Below are 17,021 nucleotides of genomic sequence, written 5' to 3'. Positions count from 1 at the left end.
TATCATTACTTTGGTAGTAGCTTCTGAGAATGTTACCTTCCTGTAAGGCCAGGGTGCCCTGAGTACTAAGAGCATGCCTAAGACATGTCTGTGGTTTTCCTTTCCTTCATAACATGTCTCACAATCCATAATTTGTTTCTCAGCTGTCCACCAAGAGGGCAGGGGCCTTGTCTATTCTGTTTGTTACCATATAACCAGCACTTAATTATGTCTGGCACATGAACGTACTCAAAAAATGTCAGTTGGGTGAGTGAATGAATAAATGGATAAATCTCATACAGTCCAACCAACCTAAGGGGAAGAGGGGAAAAGAGGAAAAAAACCCTCACAAAAGTGAAGACGACAGTGATGGACAGGAAGAAAGATGAGCATCAGTTCCATCAACTGGGGGTAGACTTGATGCCAAAAAAAACCTGCCATCGTTCAACAACTGGTGATACCTGTTTGGAGATTCAAAGTACCTGAAAGATTTTAAATGAAAGTTAATATTAAAACAAAGTGTTCTCTGAAAGATTCAAAACCAGTTAATGAAAACCCTGTTACTACATCAAGATGTTAATAGGAGCCTAGCATTGTGATGTTTCAAGATGAAGTGGACTCTGCTGAATACACCAGGTGAACGTCTAGAGTCCCATAGAGGGAGCGTAGCACACTGATGACTTTTTCTTGAATGGTGTCAACTTGCTCAGAAGGACAGTAATCATCCAGACTTGACCTGGAACCAAGCAGAGAAAGAGAAAGGAAAAGAAAAATACACATAAATAGGATGAGATCATACTGTGAAGTGAGGAAAAGCCTGCATATGTTGACTTCAATGTAAATTAGAAACAAAGAAGCTGTGTTGAATTTTGGTATAATAACGGTTGAAAGCTACTAAACGTTTACTCTATGTCAGGCGCATTACATGAATTATGTTCTTTAATCTTCTCAGCCACTCTATGAAATAGGTATATTTACCATCCCTTTAAAGGAGTCTGAAACAGAGAAAGATTAGCCTGCACAGGCCACATACTAGTTAAGTGTTGGTGATGGGATTCAGAACCATACAGCATGTCTTCAAAGCCTCAGTGCTTAATACTAGACTGTTGTTTCCCTGAAAGGGAGATGTTGCTTGGGAACACTGGGGCTAATTATATTAGTGACTGGGCATCATGTTTCACATTCTTTTATTATGTGTACACTCAGGCTAGAAATTATGACGGTAGAGGCATTCCAACCGATAACAGGGTTCTGCTTCTATAAACAATCTGCTAACCACACAAGCGTACAAGATCATCCAAAATGAAACGTGCGGATGTGCTGGTGCTGGGATTAGTCTCCTAGGTAGTATAAAGAGAAGAGAGCAAAGTGCAATGGGGCAGGAATCTGCATTTTGGGTCTTTCTAGAATCACCAACTGCAATTTGAGTGGCACCAGCCAGTAACAATGTCACTGATAATTTTAGCAGGATTAGTATCTAAAATGATTTTATCAGTGTCTCCTGGTTCTGACCTGGGGTGAGGAAATCCACTGGAAATCCCACTGGATTGGAAAATGGCATAGAAATCTTTATAGGAGGAAATGGAATTAGTTATCTAGCCTACTCCTTATCACAAGTATTTTAGACCCAAAGAAACAATCTGTAAGACTTCAGATGAGCTCATTTCATTCTATGGTGATCAGGTTATTTTTGAGGCTTGATGTAAACAATTTTAAATTATTAAATACTGTCTAACATACACATATGGATAAAGGCCTACTTTAAGAAAGCAGGATATGCAAAAGTTTAATTTATTAGCCTTAAAAAATAAGGGGCATTTCAATGCTTTCACAAAGATTTCTGGCTTCTTTAAAACAGTATTAGAGTAGCTCTTGATGGGAGCTACCCACAAGAAGGAGTTTTGGAAATCTGCAGGTACCGTTTTGATTGTCACAATGACAACTAGGGGACCAGGGAAGAGGGCAGGGCTGCTTGAGTGCTTGCAATATGCAGGATAGTCCTGCAATGTGAATATGAATTGTCCTGTGTCCTGTACAGTCTCCAAGGTCCACGGAGCACTTATATAAGAGAAAAACCTGTTTTTAATTTTTTCAGCCTAGAATTTAATACTCTTCTACATATGAACAAAGTATTTTTGAAAATGGATTAAACTAAATTTTCCAGGAATGCAAATACTCTGTGAATTGAGGGAAGATTGGACTTTAAGTTCAGAACTTTACCAAGAGGTTCCTGTGACTAGACCAACCATGTTGCCATGGCAGTGCTGTTCATGGTATTTGGACAATATGACACACTGGATCTGTTGGCATTTTTAACAACTGCATTCAGTGACTCTTTGTAAAGATGCCAGTTTGGTGTGGCATCTTAATATATATTACTCTATTATCAATTACTTTCATTTCTCCTTTATGTTATGATTTTTTTGGTGTGTGGATATATGAATATATATTTAAATTATGTGTATAGGTAGGTTACTGCTATAAACTAAATGTTTGTGCGCCCCCAAAATCACTATGTTGAAACCTAATCCCCAATGTGATTATATCTGGAGGTGGAGGTCTTCGGAAGGTGATTAGGTCATGAGGATGGAGTCCTCATGAATGAGATTAATGCCTTTATTAAAGAGGCCCTAGAGAGCATCTTCACCCCTTCATTTTATGTGAGGTTACAGGGAGAAGATGGCTGTCTATGAACCAGGAAGCAGGTCCTCACCAGACACTGAATCTGCTGGTGCCTTCATCTTGGACTTTCCAGCCTATAGGTCTTTGAGAAATAAATTCCCGCTGTTTATAAGCCACCCAGTCTAAGATATTTTTGTTATTGCAGCCTGAATGGATTAAGACAGATGATATCATCTATATATTATAAATGCTATCTAAATATATTTAAATTATGTGTATATAGATTAGATTATCTATGAATTTCATTCAGGATGGTAAAAGAATTCTCATAAATATTTCTCATAAAATACATAATATTATTTGCCTGAGCATTTAAAGTACTTATTTTAGAAACTCACAGTTACATACAAAATGAGTCCAAAGATTAACATAGAAAAGAAATTTTTATTAAATTGTTGTAACTATTCAGCACATTAGTACATTCAAATTTAAAACGTGGTAGCAGCTAAATATTCACCTGTAGGACACAGAAATGGGAATTCTTATGTTCAACTGAATAACATCACCAACCTCAAAGACAAGATTAACAGGAGTTGTATGTTGTTTGCCAACCATCACTAATAGGAAAGAGGAAATATAACACCTGAATTTCGAGCTGAGTAGGTAAAAAAATTAGTAGGTAAGGACTACTGCATTAGTAATCATTAGACTCATCTACGGAGATCAATTAATTTCCCACTGCCGTTGTAACTAATTACTACAAACTTAGTGACTTAAAGCAAAACAAATTTATTACCTTACAGTTGTGCTGGAGATCAGAAGTCCTAAAATAAAGGTGCTGTCAGGGCTGTATTTCTTCTCTAGGCTCTAGGGAAGAATCTGTTTCCTTGTCTTTCTGGCTTCTAGAGGCTGCATGAATTCCTTAGCTCAAAGCCCCATCCTCCATCTTCAAAGCCAGCAGTCTAGCATCTTCCAATCTCTGTGATTCTGACCTTCCTTGCCTTTCTCTTATAATAACCCCTGTGATTACACTGGGCTCACCTGGATAATCCAGGATAATCTCCTCAATTTCAAGCTCCTTGAGTGAACCAGATATGCAAAATCCCTTCTGGCATATAAGGCAACATATTCTCAGGCTCTGGAGATAAGGATGTGGACATATTTGGTGAGCCATTATTCAAGCTACCACACTTACCTTGCAATTGTCACTACAGTAGGTTTTGGCAAATTTTTTAGAACATAATACACAGATTGAATAAGATATTCAATTTCTTGTTCTGTGCTGATATGGTGAGGAAGTTCTGAATAATCACAGGTTAGACCAGCCTGGTGAACCTGAAAATAAGACAATTAAAAATGACAAGGTAATGTTGTTGTTTTCAGAAGATTCTTTAACCATTTATGGCCTTGCTGACGAATTTTTAATATTTTTGTGGATTAGGATTGTTTCTTCCTTAATAGTTTCCATGCCATAGCAGTTATTTATACTTCGAAGTTTTGGAAGAACTGGCCTGTACAACAGTTTGGGCCTGATGCCTTTTCTAGGAATAATTCTTTATTTTATGATTGTGGATTCATTCAGTTTGTCTTTACTTCAGTCTATTTTGATAATTTACATTTTCTAGCAAATTGTCCATTTCACCTTGACTCTAAAAGCTAATATAAATTGGTACATAGTATTCTCACCTTACTTTTCTTTCAACAAATTATTTTATTTACTTTTTATTTACTTATTTATTTTTAACAGATTTTTAAAAAATTAATTACTTTATTTTTGGCTGCATTGAGTCTTCGGTGTGGCTTGCGGGCTCTAGAGTGCAGGCTCAGCAGTTGTGGCGCACAGGCCTAGTTGCTCCGCGACATGTGCAATCCTCCCGGACCAGGGCTCGAACCCATGTCCCCTGCATTGGCAGGTGGGCTCCCAACCACTGTGGCACCAGGTAAGTCCCTATTTACTTTTTTTTTCTTTTTTTTGCGGTATGTGGGCCTCTCCTGTTGCGGAGCACAGGCTCCGGACGCGCAGGCTCAGCGGCCATGGCTCACGGGCCCAGCCGCTCCGCGGCATGTGGGATCTTCCCGGACCGGGGCACGAACCCGTGTCCCCTGCATCGGCAGGTGGACTCTCAACCACTGCGCCACCAGGGAAGCCCCCTATTTACTTTTTAAATACATGTAATGAGTACTACATTTAAAGCTTCAAGACGATACAAGGGGAAGACTTCCTCCTACCTTACTGAACCTACTGTTTTGAGTTTCTTGTGTACGTGTCATGTATAACCATATATACTGATATCTTATACATGTGTTGTAAATATAAATGACTGGTGTTCCAGTCTTAGCACTAAACTAAATGTGCCTAAGAGCCAGAAATGGGCCACAGGCTGACATTTTGCAGCCTCTGCTTTAAAGTTCTGAAAACTGGAATTCAAATATATTGTAGTTTTGCCTAGAGTACGTAAGTGCAAAGTATGGAAACAAACACTAATCTACTGTATCACTGGAGGCTCTGGATACACATCAAAGATTTAACTGGCAATCATCAGTCAATGCACTAAAAAGAGAGACTCTGCATGTTCTTTCCTACTAAAATGATCAAAACACCTAGTGTTCTAACCCTGCAGCTATGGGCACATTACATTTGATTACATAATCTGCTACCAAGCCTATGCCATCCTTTTTCTCAACAAACGATGTACAAAACCGCACCCCCTCCACCACCAGAAAATTCAGATGCCATGTGATGACTAAAGTAGACCTGCATGAAGACACATTCAATAATATCACGTGAGCTCAAAGGAGTTTTAAACCCTAAATGTCTTCTCACTATCATTCTTAATAATTGCCATTAAAAAAAAGGGTGAGTCTTGAGTTATCTCTGATTTAACCAAAATATTCTTTTGCTGGTATTTTTTATTCTCACAAAGTTAGCATTAAATAAATATATAAACTTCAGTTCAAATAAAGTGGTTTGATTATATTACACAAAAAAACACTACAGCAAAACCACAATTTATTAAAGTAAAATAAACACCAGAAGTAAAAGAAGCAGAAGACCTGGAGGTCTCAGCTCTGGCACAAAATTTGAGAAAAGGTACCTGAACTTCAAATGGGAAAATTTATGCTTAAATACTATAAAATGATATAAAAATAAAAGAAATTATCATTAAAGGCATCTTCTTTCGACACAGCATTCAGATTGCCGTTGGCAAACAAACTTATACAGCTAATACAGTTAAGATGTGCTGGCCACAATGGCTTCTATTGTCCTTCTATTTGGTTTTTACAATCAAAAGTTTTCAGAGAGAGAGGAAAGAAAGAAGGGGGAAGGGAGTATAAAAATGAACCAATAAAGAATGAGCAAATGTAGAAATTTTCTTTTCTAAAAGAAATCTTTTCTCTGGCAAGGACAGATCTGACCATAGGCAAAGTTAATAAATCCACAGTACTTTTGCTTCATACATAAAATTGGCAAAACTATGTTTTTCCTGGAAAACTTTTCCAGTGTTCTGGCTTCTAAAAAGTATGTATTTCTTTCACTTCTTCTTCTTTTTTTTTTTTAAATCCACTCACACTTTCCAGGAACACAAAAGTGAATCACTTTAACAAAGAGCACATTTTTCTAGCCAGAAAAATGCTTTTCTTAAAGGGTCATTTTATACTTCAATGTAAGTATTTACCATTTCATAGTCCGGCGCTTCCATCCGTTTCTTCAAACTTTGTACCAGTGGAACTAGTGATTCCATTCTGGAAAAAAGCACCCCTCAGTTAAACATCACATCACCTCAACTAAAATTATAGTAGCAAATGAAATTTACCATTAACAATATGTTTCATATGATTCTTGGGAAATTAAAATTGTTCAAATATCATCTTAAAATATTAAGAAACAAAGGTTCCCTGCTGTTTTCTTTTCTTTTTTTAAAATTTATTTAATTAATCTATTTTTGGCTGCATTGGGTCTTTGTTGCTGTGCACAGCCTCTCTCTAGTTGCGGCGAGTGGGGGCTACTCTGTTTCGGTGCGTGAGCTTCTCATTGCTGTGGCTTCTCTTGTTGCAGAGCACGGGCTCTAGATGCGCGGGCTTCAGTAGTTGTGGCATGCGGGCTCAGTACTTGTGGCTCGCAGGCTCTGGAGCGCAGGGTCAGCAGTTGTGGTGCACAGGCTTAGTTGCTCTGCCGCATGAGGGATTTCCCATACCAGGGAACGAACCCACGTCCCCTGCATTGGCAGCTGGATTCTTAACCACTGTGCCACCAGGGAAGCCCCTCCCTGCTGTCTTCTTACTTAAAAGATTACAGATTGTGTTAAAGATTAAAAATTAGCACTCAAGAAACTGACATTTTCCTCTTCTTTAAAAATGAAAGTTCTACTGTGACTTTAAAAATTATTTTGATCAGCAAGAAAACTAAGTGCCTTTAGCACCCTGTGATGAGAAAAGATAGTTTCCCAAAAGTTAAAAAAAAAAAATTAAGGACATATTTATTGACATATACAATTATAACTGGAAAAGTTTTATACTGTGATATAATAACAATGGTGCTTTTAAGTTATTTAATATAGATGGAACTCTTTGGAAGCCCTGATTAATTAGTGTTTCTAGTATTTTAATGCCACCTCTACCTATACCCACTTATCTGCTGGGAGGGAAAAAAATAAAGACAAAAGGAAGGCATGGAGGCCTGTCTACCCACTTACCCTATTACTTTTCCCTCTTTATTAACGACACTTTCTGGGCTTCTGGACCCTAATCATCCACCTCTTCTATTTCCTTAGCAATAGTGAAGACTCCTTCATGCTGAGGGTCTGACCCTTTAGGGGCATGGTAAGTTTGGGGAGACGTTTCTTGCTGTCTGACTCACTTTTCCTTGGTGCTATTCTTTTTTTCCTCCAATTCCAGTCACAATTTAAACTCACCACTGTTGTAGCCTTGTTGTTTCTTCAAGGCTGTGACAGAACTGCCTGCAGGTGGTGAAGAGCTAAGTGTGCTCAGTAGGCAGGTGGGTTTCAGTGGAAGGTGGCCAGATTCAGGATTCTAAAGCTGTCAGGCTATTTTGTTTGTTTTGTTTCATTTAATTTTAAACTTGGCTTAAGACTTCACAAAATCACAAGATAGTAGGTACTCTTCAATATTCCTGGGAAGAATCATGTCCTGTGACTTATTTCTATATCTCCATCTTCCATCATAATGTCAAAAAGGAGGGAATCATTTTTAGATCTAGTGCCCTATACTGAAGAGGAAGAAAGTGCCTGATCAGTATTTACTGATATGATTAATACTACTATGGTTTATTCCTCCATACCACTGCTTTCCTTAGTGACAATAAAGTTTTACGATACTTATATTTCAGGGATGTTTCTGAACATTTTATTTTTAAGTGAAAATTGCACTGAATATTTTAATAGGTAATACACATAGCAAAAGAAGATACTAATTAAAAAAAAAAATTATTTATTTATTTGGTTGCACCAGGTCTTAGTTGCGGCAGGCAGGCTCCTTAGTTGCAGCTCGCCGACTCCTTAGTTGTGGCATGCAAACTCTTGGTTGCGGCATGCATGTCGGATCTAGTTCCCTGACCAGGGATTGAACCCGGGTTCCCTACATTGGGAGCGCAGAGTCTTAACCACTGTGCCACCAGGGAAGTCCCAAGAAGATACTAATTTTTCAAAAGCAATTTATCTAGCAAATTTAGCAATATATCTAGGATTAAATACAGTAGAGTTGGAGAAAAAAAAAATTGAGGGTCTTACCTAGGATTTGAAGCCCATTTCTGTACAGTTTCTTCATCATCACCATCACACAAATCGGCAAAAGCAGCTTCTAAATCTTCTAATTGATGAATTCGAGTATCAACACAATCTACCAAATCTTCCTTTAGACACATTGAAAAGCCGAGATTATATAGTTACTCTTTCAAAAAGACAAGTGAAATCCCATTACAATGAAAATTTGATTCAATTAGTTAAAACATAATTTTTCAAGTACTAACCATGGGCTCCCCCAAGAAACACACACCAAGATTTTGGACAGTTGTATGCGAGTACTCCAACACCATGTAAGATATTATTAGATATGTGATAAATAGACAAACACAAAAGAGACAAATGGAGGATACCTCTGTCAGGTTGGCACCAGGCTGTTTAAATTGGTACAGCTCTTGTAAGATTTTGTACTCCTCCTGGAAAACAAAACAAAAAATCCATATACTAGAAAAAAGATTGATTTTTCAATGATATGCTTTAAATAAAAAATGGCTGTGATACAAGAACATCTTAGATAATCATTTAAAGGTTAGTCAGGGAAAATCAGGGAATATGTATAATTCATATTTCATTGTAAATATTACCACTTCTTTAGGGTAACTCTATCCATCTGGGCATGACAAGAATGTGTAAAAATTAGCTATGGAAGAAGACTTAATGGCTAACAGGTAATGAGATGAAAATATTTCTAATAATATTCTACTCTATAAATGGATACATCCTAGGATCTGAAGAGATTTTCGCTATTTATGGGAAATATACATATCTTAGTAACAATAACAAAACTCTCCACATTCACTTTGCAGCTCCTTCCCTAGCCACAGAAGCGAGCTCTGGAGTACAAAGGCAATCCTGGAGGCAGATGCAATGGAAGGATTTTGCAGGAGAATGTCTCCCCTTATTCAGCAAAGCCAGGCAGCCCCACTATAGATAGGTATATCTGGCCCCAATAATCCTATTTAGGAGCATTGTCAGGAAGGGGTTACACACAAGACCTAAAATTCCTTAAGCACAAAGCTGTGCACTATCCTCATCATAACAATCCTGTGAGCTGGGTATGATTATTATTTTGACTTTATACTTGAAGAAACTGTGGGTCTGAAAGGTTAAGTAATTTTCCCAAGATCATTCAGCTAATAAGCAGAAGTAACAAACAGAACTTAACTCTTTCTGACTTCTGAACATGTTTTTTTAAAAAATAGCTATTAAACTATAAGGTATACTACATGGGTTTGAACTACACAAGTCCACTTATACATGCATATTTTTCTGTATATTGGAAATGTTTTTGGAGATCTGCAACAATTTGAAAAAATTTGCAGACCAACTGTATAGCCTAGAAATATTGAAAAAATTAAGAACAAGTTAAGTATGTCATGAATGCATAAAATGTACATAGATATTAACCTATCCTTACATAGACACAAGATGAATGGTATTACTATAAAATTAGTAATGGGTTAGTTTTCCTACTGTTTTACAACTTTGCTTTCAAAGAATTACATTACTGTACAGTATGCCCCTCTCTCTCCTAATTGGAGAAACTGCATATCATCTTATCACATAAGTGGTTTTTAAAAAAATATAACAATGTTTCCAATACTGTACCATGAATATGACTGTAATACTGTATGTCATAAAATTTTTATAACGATTCATTCATTAGCATAGAGGCTAGGCTACCATGAAGCAATCATGTCAAATTACACTAGGCTACTGTAAAGCAATCATATTGCTGCTTCCTCATTATCAATGCATGAATCATTATACCTGTAAATAAATATGACTTTGTCACATTATCTTTTCATTTTTGATATCTAGTGCTAGTAATACGTATAAGTGTTTTGTATCATAAGAGGCAATACTGATGTAGGTTCATCTTATTAACATGATATAAACTTACGGTACTGATAAATACAGTACAGTACTGTCAATGTATTTTCCTTATGATGCCCTCAACATTTTCTTTTCTCTAGCTTACTTTATTATAATACTACAGTATATAATACATATAACATACCAAGTATGTGTTAATTTACTGTTTACATTATCAGTAAGGCTTCCGGTCAACAGCAGGCTATTAGTAAATTTTGGAGGAGTCAAAAGTTATACCTGGATTTTTGACTACACAGGGAATCGGCACCCCTAACCTCTCTGTTGTTCAGGGTCAACTGTACATTCTCCAATTTCACCTATTTTTAATCAGTACCTATTAAAGATCTTTGATAATTTAGATAAATCACAATGGCTTCCGATACGCACACAGAACAAGGAGTGTAAAGTGCAACATCATTGTCATGAATCAAATACTGAACTTAGGTAGAAAGAAGACAGTTAATTTGAATCCCCAAAAGAACCAATCTAGAACAACCTCCCATATGTCAAGGTAAGCAGTTATATGTGCTCATAAAATGCACCTGGGAATGCTCACTTGGATCATGAATTTACCAGTTTCTTAAAGGCACACATAGTTCTACCTCAGATCTGTGCATACTAATAGTGTCTGGTGATTTTCATTTAAGATCTGATGAGGTACCTGAAGGATCACAGGACTGAATCATTAGCTACAAATCATACATGTGTAATCAGGCACCTCAATGTTCAGTGAAAAATCTGTCCCATGGGATTGTATATACATAGAATACCTCTGGAAAGATATACCAAGAAACTAGCCATGGTATTTGTTTCTAAGAAACTGAGGGAATGGAGAAGGAGTAAGAGAGTGACATATACACTTTTTTTTTTTTTTTGACATATACACTTTTTAATGTATACACCTTTCTGTACTACAGCTGACCCTTAAACATCATGGGTTTGAACTGCATGGCTCCATATGTGGCGTTTTTCAGTGAATATATACTACAGTTCTACATGATCCACGGCTGGGTCAATCTTCAGATGTGGAACTGTGGATACCAAGGGCCCAGTACAAAGTTACAAGCAAATTTTTGACTGTGTGGAGGGCTGGTGCCCCAACCTCCATGTTGTTCAAGGGGCAACTGTATATGATTTTATTTTTTTCAACCACCTGTGTACACACTACCCCAATTAATAAATGCAAAATAACACTATCTAGAGCAGGGATTAGCAACCTATGGCCTACAATCTGTTTTTGTATATCCCTCCAGTAGGTATACAAAAATTGAATAGTATTGACAATTTTAAAGGGTATAAAAACAACAAAGAAGAATATGTGACAGAGACCACATGGGGTCCCCCACAAAGTGATTACTATCTGCCTGTCTGCCGAAAGTTTCCTGATCCTGATCTACAGAAATTTCATACAATTCTCCAGAGCCACGTTTTAAAAATACCACATTTGGGACTTCCCTGATGGTCCAGTAGTTGGGACTTCGCCTTCCAATGCAGGGGGCGAGGGTTTCAATCCCTGGTAAGGGAGCTAAGATCCCGCATGCCTCGTGGCCAAAAAACCAAAACATAAAATAGAAGCAATACTGTAACAAATTCAATAAAGACTTCAAAAATGGTCTACATCAAAAAAAAAAATACCTCATTTACCTGAGTGAACATTTCTTTGAAGGGATTCTTGACTGAAAAAAAATCTAAGTCAATATCTAAAACAAATGCATCCCCTTTCTCCAAAATTTTCAGGATTTCTCCAGTGCTGACTGAAGTGTGGCATTCTTGGCTTTCAGAAGAACATGAACATGATGGTTGTAGACAAGTTTGGTCTCTTGTCTGTGTCACTGAGTCATCTTCCAGTCCTTCTGAACAAGATTCACCATTAGTAGAGGCAGTGTTCTCTGCGTCCTCCAGTGCTAGCTTTGGCTTCTTAGCAGAAGACACTGTGTCATTTTCTTCTTGACTGTTACAGAGTTTATAAGGCTTCACCATAATTACATCCAATTGTAAAGGTTTTTGGTTCTCTAGCTGGTCTTCAGTTACATAAAGACCATCACTTAGAAAGTAAAGATCTGTACTTGTAACCCTGGATCAGAGGAAAAAAATATTTTAAAGACAAAAGGACAAATTAGCTGACATTTCATATAGAATTTCAGAAATATAAGAAAGGACATATTTGACAAAAACTGGAGAGCTGTCTCTAATATTTGTACTTCCTGTTCTTCTATGGAAATAGGGTTCCCCAAATTTTTAGCTGGGCACACAAGTGCCCAAAGTAAAGACCATATTTCACAGTCTATCTTGCAGCTAGGTGTGGCCATTTGACCACATTCTGGTCAAAAGCCCTGAGTGGAAGAGAAGCGTACAGAGCCTTGCCCTCCCCTCCCCATCGACTGGCATGTGAACAAGGTGGTGGCAAGCCCCACTTGGACTCTGAGGACAAAGGCGATACTCTAGAGACGGGGGGAGCAACAAGACAGAAGACACTGGCGTTCTCCAAACTGTAGGGCTGTCACATTGGCCCTGGACTGTGTGTGATCAACTCTAACATGAGAAAGAAATAAATGGTCCTGTTTAGCCAGTGCTTTGGATCTCTCTCATACCAGCTGGAACTTTACCCAAAAAAATCACTTAAGAGAAAAATTATATCTGGAAATAATTTACAATAATAATAATAGAAGCTCCCTCTGACATATTTCAAAGCTTCATTAAATTTTATATAACTATAATATTTTAATATGAAAATTAACTTAAAAAAATCTTGTGCATGTACAGAATGCATTTCACAAGTTGTAGATTTCTGATTTTAGACATATCAGCATGTTCTTAGCTTTTCAACTATACTATGCCTTGGTAAGTACTTTGAACAGCAAAACCAAATGCTTCTTCCAGAGGTAGGATCTACCCAATTAAAATAATGGTTAACATTTATTTCCCACCCACCCTCCCCTAGCATATACAGCCTTAAATTTAAAAAGATTCAATTTTCTAAGAGAAGATTAATGACAATAAAACTAATGTCCAAGATTATTAAAAACTGTACCATCCTAAGAAAGACAAAGGCTGTATCCTTCCATCTAAATCTGTATTCTTCTTTAATAAGGAACATTTTCCTTTGTTCACATCTGTACAAACACATACATACATCTCAGACTGCATACCTGTATGTGTGTCTTTCCCATAAATTTTTACTTGCAGGATTAACTAAAATCATGAGATAATAAAAATCTTCCTAATATTGTCTCTACACATTGAGTATCAAATGTCTGTTTCAGATTGCTCAAAATTAATTTGATTTGCAGAAACCTGTTACAGGTTAAATTAGGCCTACTCACCAAAGTACTTAATAAAAACCCTACCACTCTTTCATATAAACCAGTATTAAGTATAATATTTGTATGTGGAGCCCTATTTATTTGTTATTATATCCTCAATAAACACAATTTTTATGTATACACAGAAAAGTTACTTGTCCAATTGATAAGAACATTCAAGAAAAGTTAATTGTATCATTAAGGATAAATCAGAAATAAAAAGTATCATTTTCAGTGAGGTAGACTGTATTTCATTTTCAATGTATTACCATTTCACCCCACTATCCTTCAGGTTCTAGAAAGTCAAGATTCCACTGCTTAAAACATTCATCCCATAACAAGAGAATTTAGAAAGCCAAGAACATTCTGATACTTCTAAAGATATTACAGTATCATAAGCTACATAAAACATTGGTTAAATACCTTATACACCAAAAATAATTGCATATGTAATTCAAATCAGAGAATGCTGCTATTTAGATTAGGTAATTATCTAGAGCTCACCATATTAATAAAATTAAAACCCCAAATCTACTTTTCAGCCACTGAATTTACAAAAAAACCAAAGTGAGATAATTTTGCTTTTTCATTGCAAATTGTTAAATTCAGCAGACAAAAGTTACATTGGAAGGAAATAATAAAATGTTTTCATTAAATACTTAAGTCTATAAGGTACTTCAATGATTTAATGGAGTTAGTCATCAATGGAGCCAGGTTTCCAGAGGAGGAAGATCATGTTATTCAAAAACCAACTTGACTAGCAACAAAATACAAATGATGTGTGAAAAAGATCAAGAGACTTGCAAATTTGTTCCTGGTGTTTCCAGAACTCTTTTTGGAAGAGTTGAGGGCTAATCTGACCCCATTTTTGTGTAGAGATACTTATAAGTTATTACAGGGACCTAAAATCAGGTAGAAGAAGTATTCAATCCTTTTCATACTCATAAATACGAGGAAATTACCTGATTGTTGTGGTCGAAGTGTCTTTGCCGACTAAAAAATGATGTCTGCCCTCTCTGATTTGCTGAGCCCATGTGGGATGAAGCCATATTACATGGGAAAAATGGCCAGCATAAACCGCAGGTATAATCCAATTCTCAATACTTAATTCTCTGGAAAGAAATAGAGAGGAAGCATGAAAACTGTTAGTAAGTAGGCTTTTCCAAATGTAATTTCATTCAGAACAATACTTTAAGACAGTAGGTCTCCAAGTGGGGTCCAAGGACCCTTGCAGGGGTTCCTGAGACCTTTTCAGTGTAACCAGTTCGAAACAATTTTTCTAAGAATACCAAGGCACTATTCCCCTTTTTCACTGTATTGACATTTACACTGACAGTACAACGCAATGGTGGCTGATATCCTAAGATTAATCAAGGCAAAGGCACCAAACTCTACTAGTAGTAACTGTATTCATCACTACCACCAAGCACCAGGGTTTCACGTGAGAAAGTCTTCCAGTTTCTAAAATATAAAATCTCTAAATATAAAAGAGAGTAAGGACAATGGTAGAGCTCACGTAGAGCTACCACATTTCTTTAGACATTAGTGCTCAGAGTTTTAGTTTTAGAGTCAACTAAAAGAAATGTAGTAGGCTAAAATTAATTCACACAAGCATCTATATTTTAATTTTATATTATAACAGGAAAATTACTGCTATGTAACTTTTCATTTTATACGAGTAGGCTACATTGTAACAAATACATAAGAGACAGTGACACGATTTCAGGGAACTATATCACTGAAGAAAGGTCAGTAAGTCACTATTTGGAGATACACTAGGTATGTCTTTCCTGAAGAATGGACTACAAATTACCAATTTCATGTCCACCTCTATGATTCTGTATAACTGAAAGTCAATAGGATTTGTGACCTGAAAAGAAACAAATTGGGAGGTTGCAGGGACTCAATACTGGAAGAAAGGATACACAAATTACAGATGCATTGCTTATACAATTATTCAACTATGTGTTCAAGACACATTTTCTTGTGCCTCTGTAACCAGACTTTTAAAGGGGTAAAGAAGAGTGAACTGGCTTAGGTAATTTCTAAAGTCTCCGACTTCTAAAATTCTAATTCTAAAGCAGAGGCTGGTATGCATTGGCTGGGCTACCTGTTTTTGCAAATAAAGTTTTATTGGAACACAGCCACTGACACTTGTTTACGTAGTGTTTACAGCTGCTTTCACACCACAAAGGCAAAAATAAGTAGTTGCAACCGAGACCATATGGCCAGCAAGCCTAAAATATTTACTATCTGGTTCGTTAAGAAAAAGTTTGTCCATACTTGTTCTAAATAAAATAAAAAAGGCAAACAAAAGCAAAACTCATGAGCTTAGCAAAGACTATTTCTCTTAATTGCTTATCATCTACTGCAAATTGTATTTCAGGTGCATAAAAGATCATTCACAAAAATCACATTTTACCCGAAAAGTGTTTCCTTATCAAATACAGTGTCAGCTGGCATATTCACAGGAATAAGGAGGTCTGGATGTGAATCAAAATGCACAAAACTTATATTACTTGTAGGAAGATGCTTTGAGCCAATGGCCCGGTATATAAAGGGCAGAACCTGTAAAAGACACATATATGCACACATTCAGAATTGGTACTGAATTCATGAGCATACACTCAACTGCAGACTGAAAAATAATGCTAAACATAACTGCACATAATTTGAAGTACACCAAGTTGTTAAAAAGTAGGGAAATATTAAATTTGTTCATTGCACATGGTTTAGACAATCATCTCAAGCTTTATTTTTTCCTCAGAACTTCCAAGTTACACCTCCAAAGGCTTTAATGGGCATCTCTCACCACCATGCTGCCTCCACCTCAAACACAAAGATAATGTGGGGAAACAGACAGGACTGGTACTCAGGAAAAAAACTGCTAGTTAATACCCTCTCTGGCATTAAGGATGTGTTCAAGCTACCTGGGTCTCTGGATCTTTTCCACACCTTTAGGATGGTGGTGCAGGGCTATGCCATCTGTAAGGCTCTTTGTCCTGTTACAGTCTCTAGAGTTCTAAGTTTAAGACTGAATTTGAAAGCACCACCTAACCCATGCTTGCTCTCTCAGACCCATACACACCATCTCTAGGTCCTGAGAGACCCAACTTCCTTCCTATTCTCTTTACTTTATTCATCCACAAATCTGGAATCACCCTCTTCCTCTTTCATAGCCAGAGCATTCTCAAGGCATATGAATGCTATTAAAAAATAAAAAAAGTCTTAGACCACGGGACTGTCTCGTAGGCTTCCAGAAATCTAGATTAGGGCACCATTTTAGCTATTCCAAAATAGCACTAACCTCAAAAACTGAACACATCTTTAGTGTCTATAAACTCGGGGCACCCTGTTAAAAGATTCATGCACACATTACGCACACAATAATACTAACGGCCCTATGAGTGCTACTTTGCACCATTTCACAAGTGACAGTCCACATTCTTAACAAAAGCCTCCCGGCTACACAGCAGGAACGTGT

At 36.9% G+C, this 17,021-nt stretch overlaps 1 protein-coding gene across 1 annotated transcript in view; it reads right to left on the bottom strand.

The window, feature by feature from the left end:
- Positions 1 to 582: 582 nt before the first annotated feature.
- CUNH5orf22 (chromosome unknown C5orf22 homolog) overlaps positions 583 to 17,021 on the bottom strand; it is a 16,906-nt gene continuing 467 nt past the window's right edge. Inside the window, exons 2-9 of the mRNA XM_007451413.1 lie at positions 15,960 to 16,105; positions 14,500 to 14,649; positions 11,880 to 12,309; positions 8,714 to 8,776; positions 8,349 to 8,470; positions 6,279 to 6,345; positions 3,797 to 3,936; positions 583 to 715 (exon numbers count right to left, since the gene is read on the bottom strand). Of these exons, the coding sequence (XP_007451475.1) occupies positions 583 to 715; positions 3,797 to 3,936; positions 6,279 to 6,345; positions 8,349 to 8,470; positions 8,714 to 8,776; positions 11,880 to 12,309; positions 14,500 to 14,649; positions 15,960 to 16,105 (1,251 nt within the window). The remainder of the gene's footprint in view (positions 716 to 3,796; positions 3,937 to 6,278; positions 6,346 to 8,348; positions 8,471 to 8,713; positions 8,777 to 11,879; positions 12,310 to 14,499; positions 14,650 to 15,959; positions 16,106 to 17,021) is intronic.

This window comes from Lipotes vexillifer, unplaced genomic scaffold, assembly GCF_000442215.2.
Source record: "Lipotes vexillifer unplaced genomic scaffold, Lipotes_vexillifer_v1.1 scaffold896, whole genome shotgun sequence".
Classification (NCBI taxonomy): Eukaryota; Metazoa; Chordata; class Mammalia; order Artiodactyla; family Lipotidae; genus Lipotes; species Lipotes vexillifer.
Note: the sequence above shows the minus strand (reverse complement) of the source record. Positions and strands in the feature narration are given on the sequence as shown.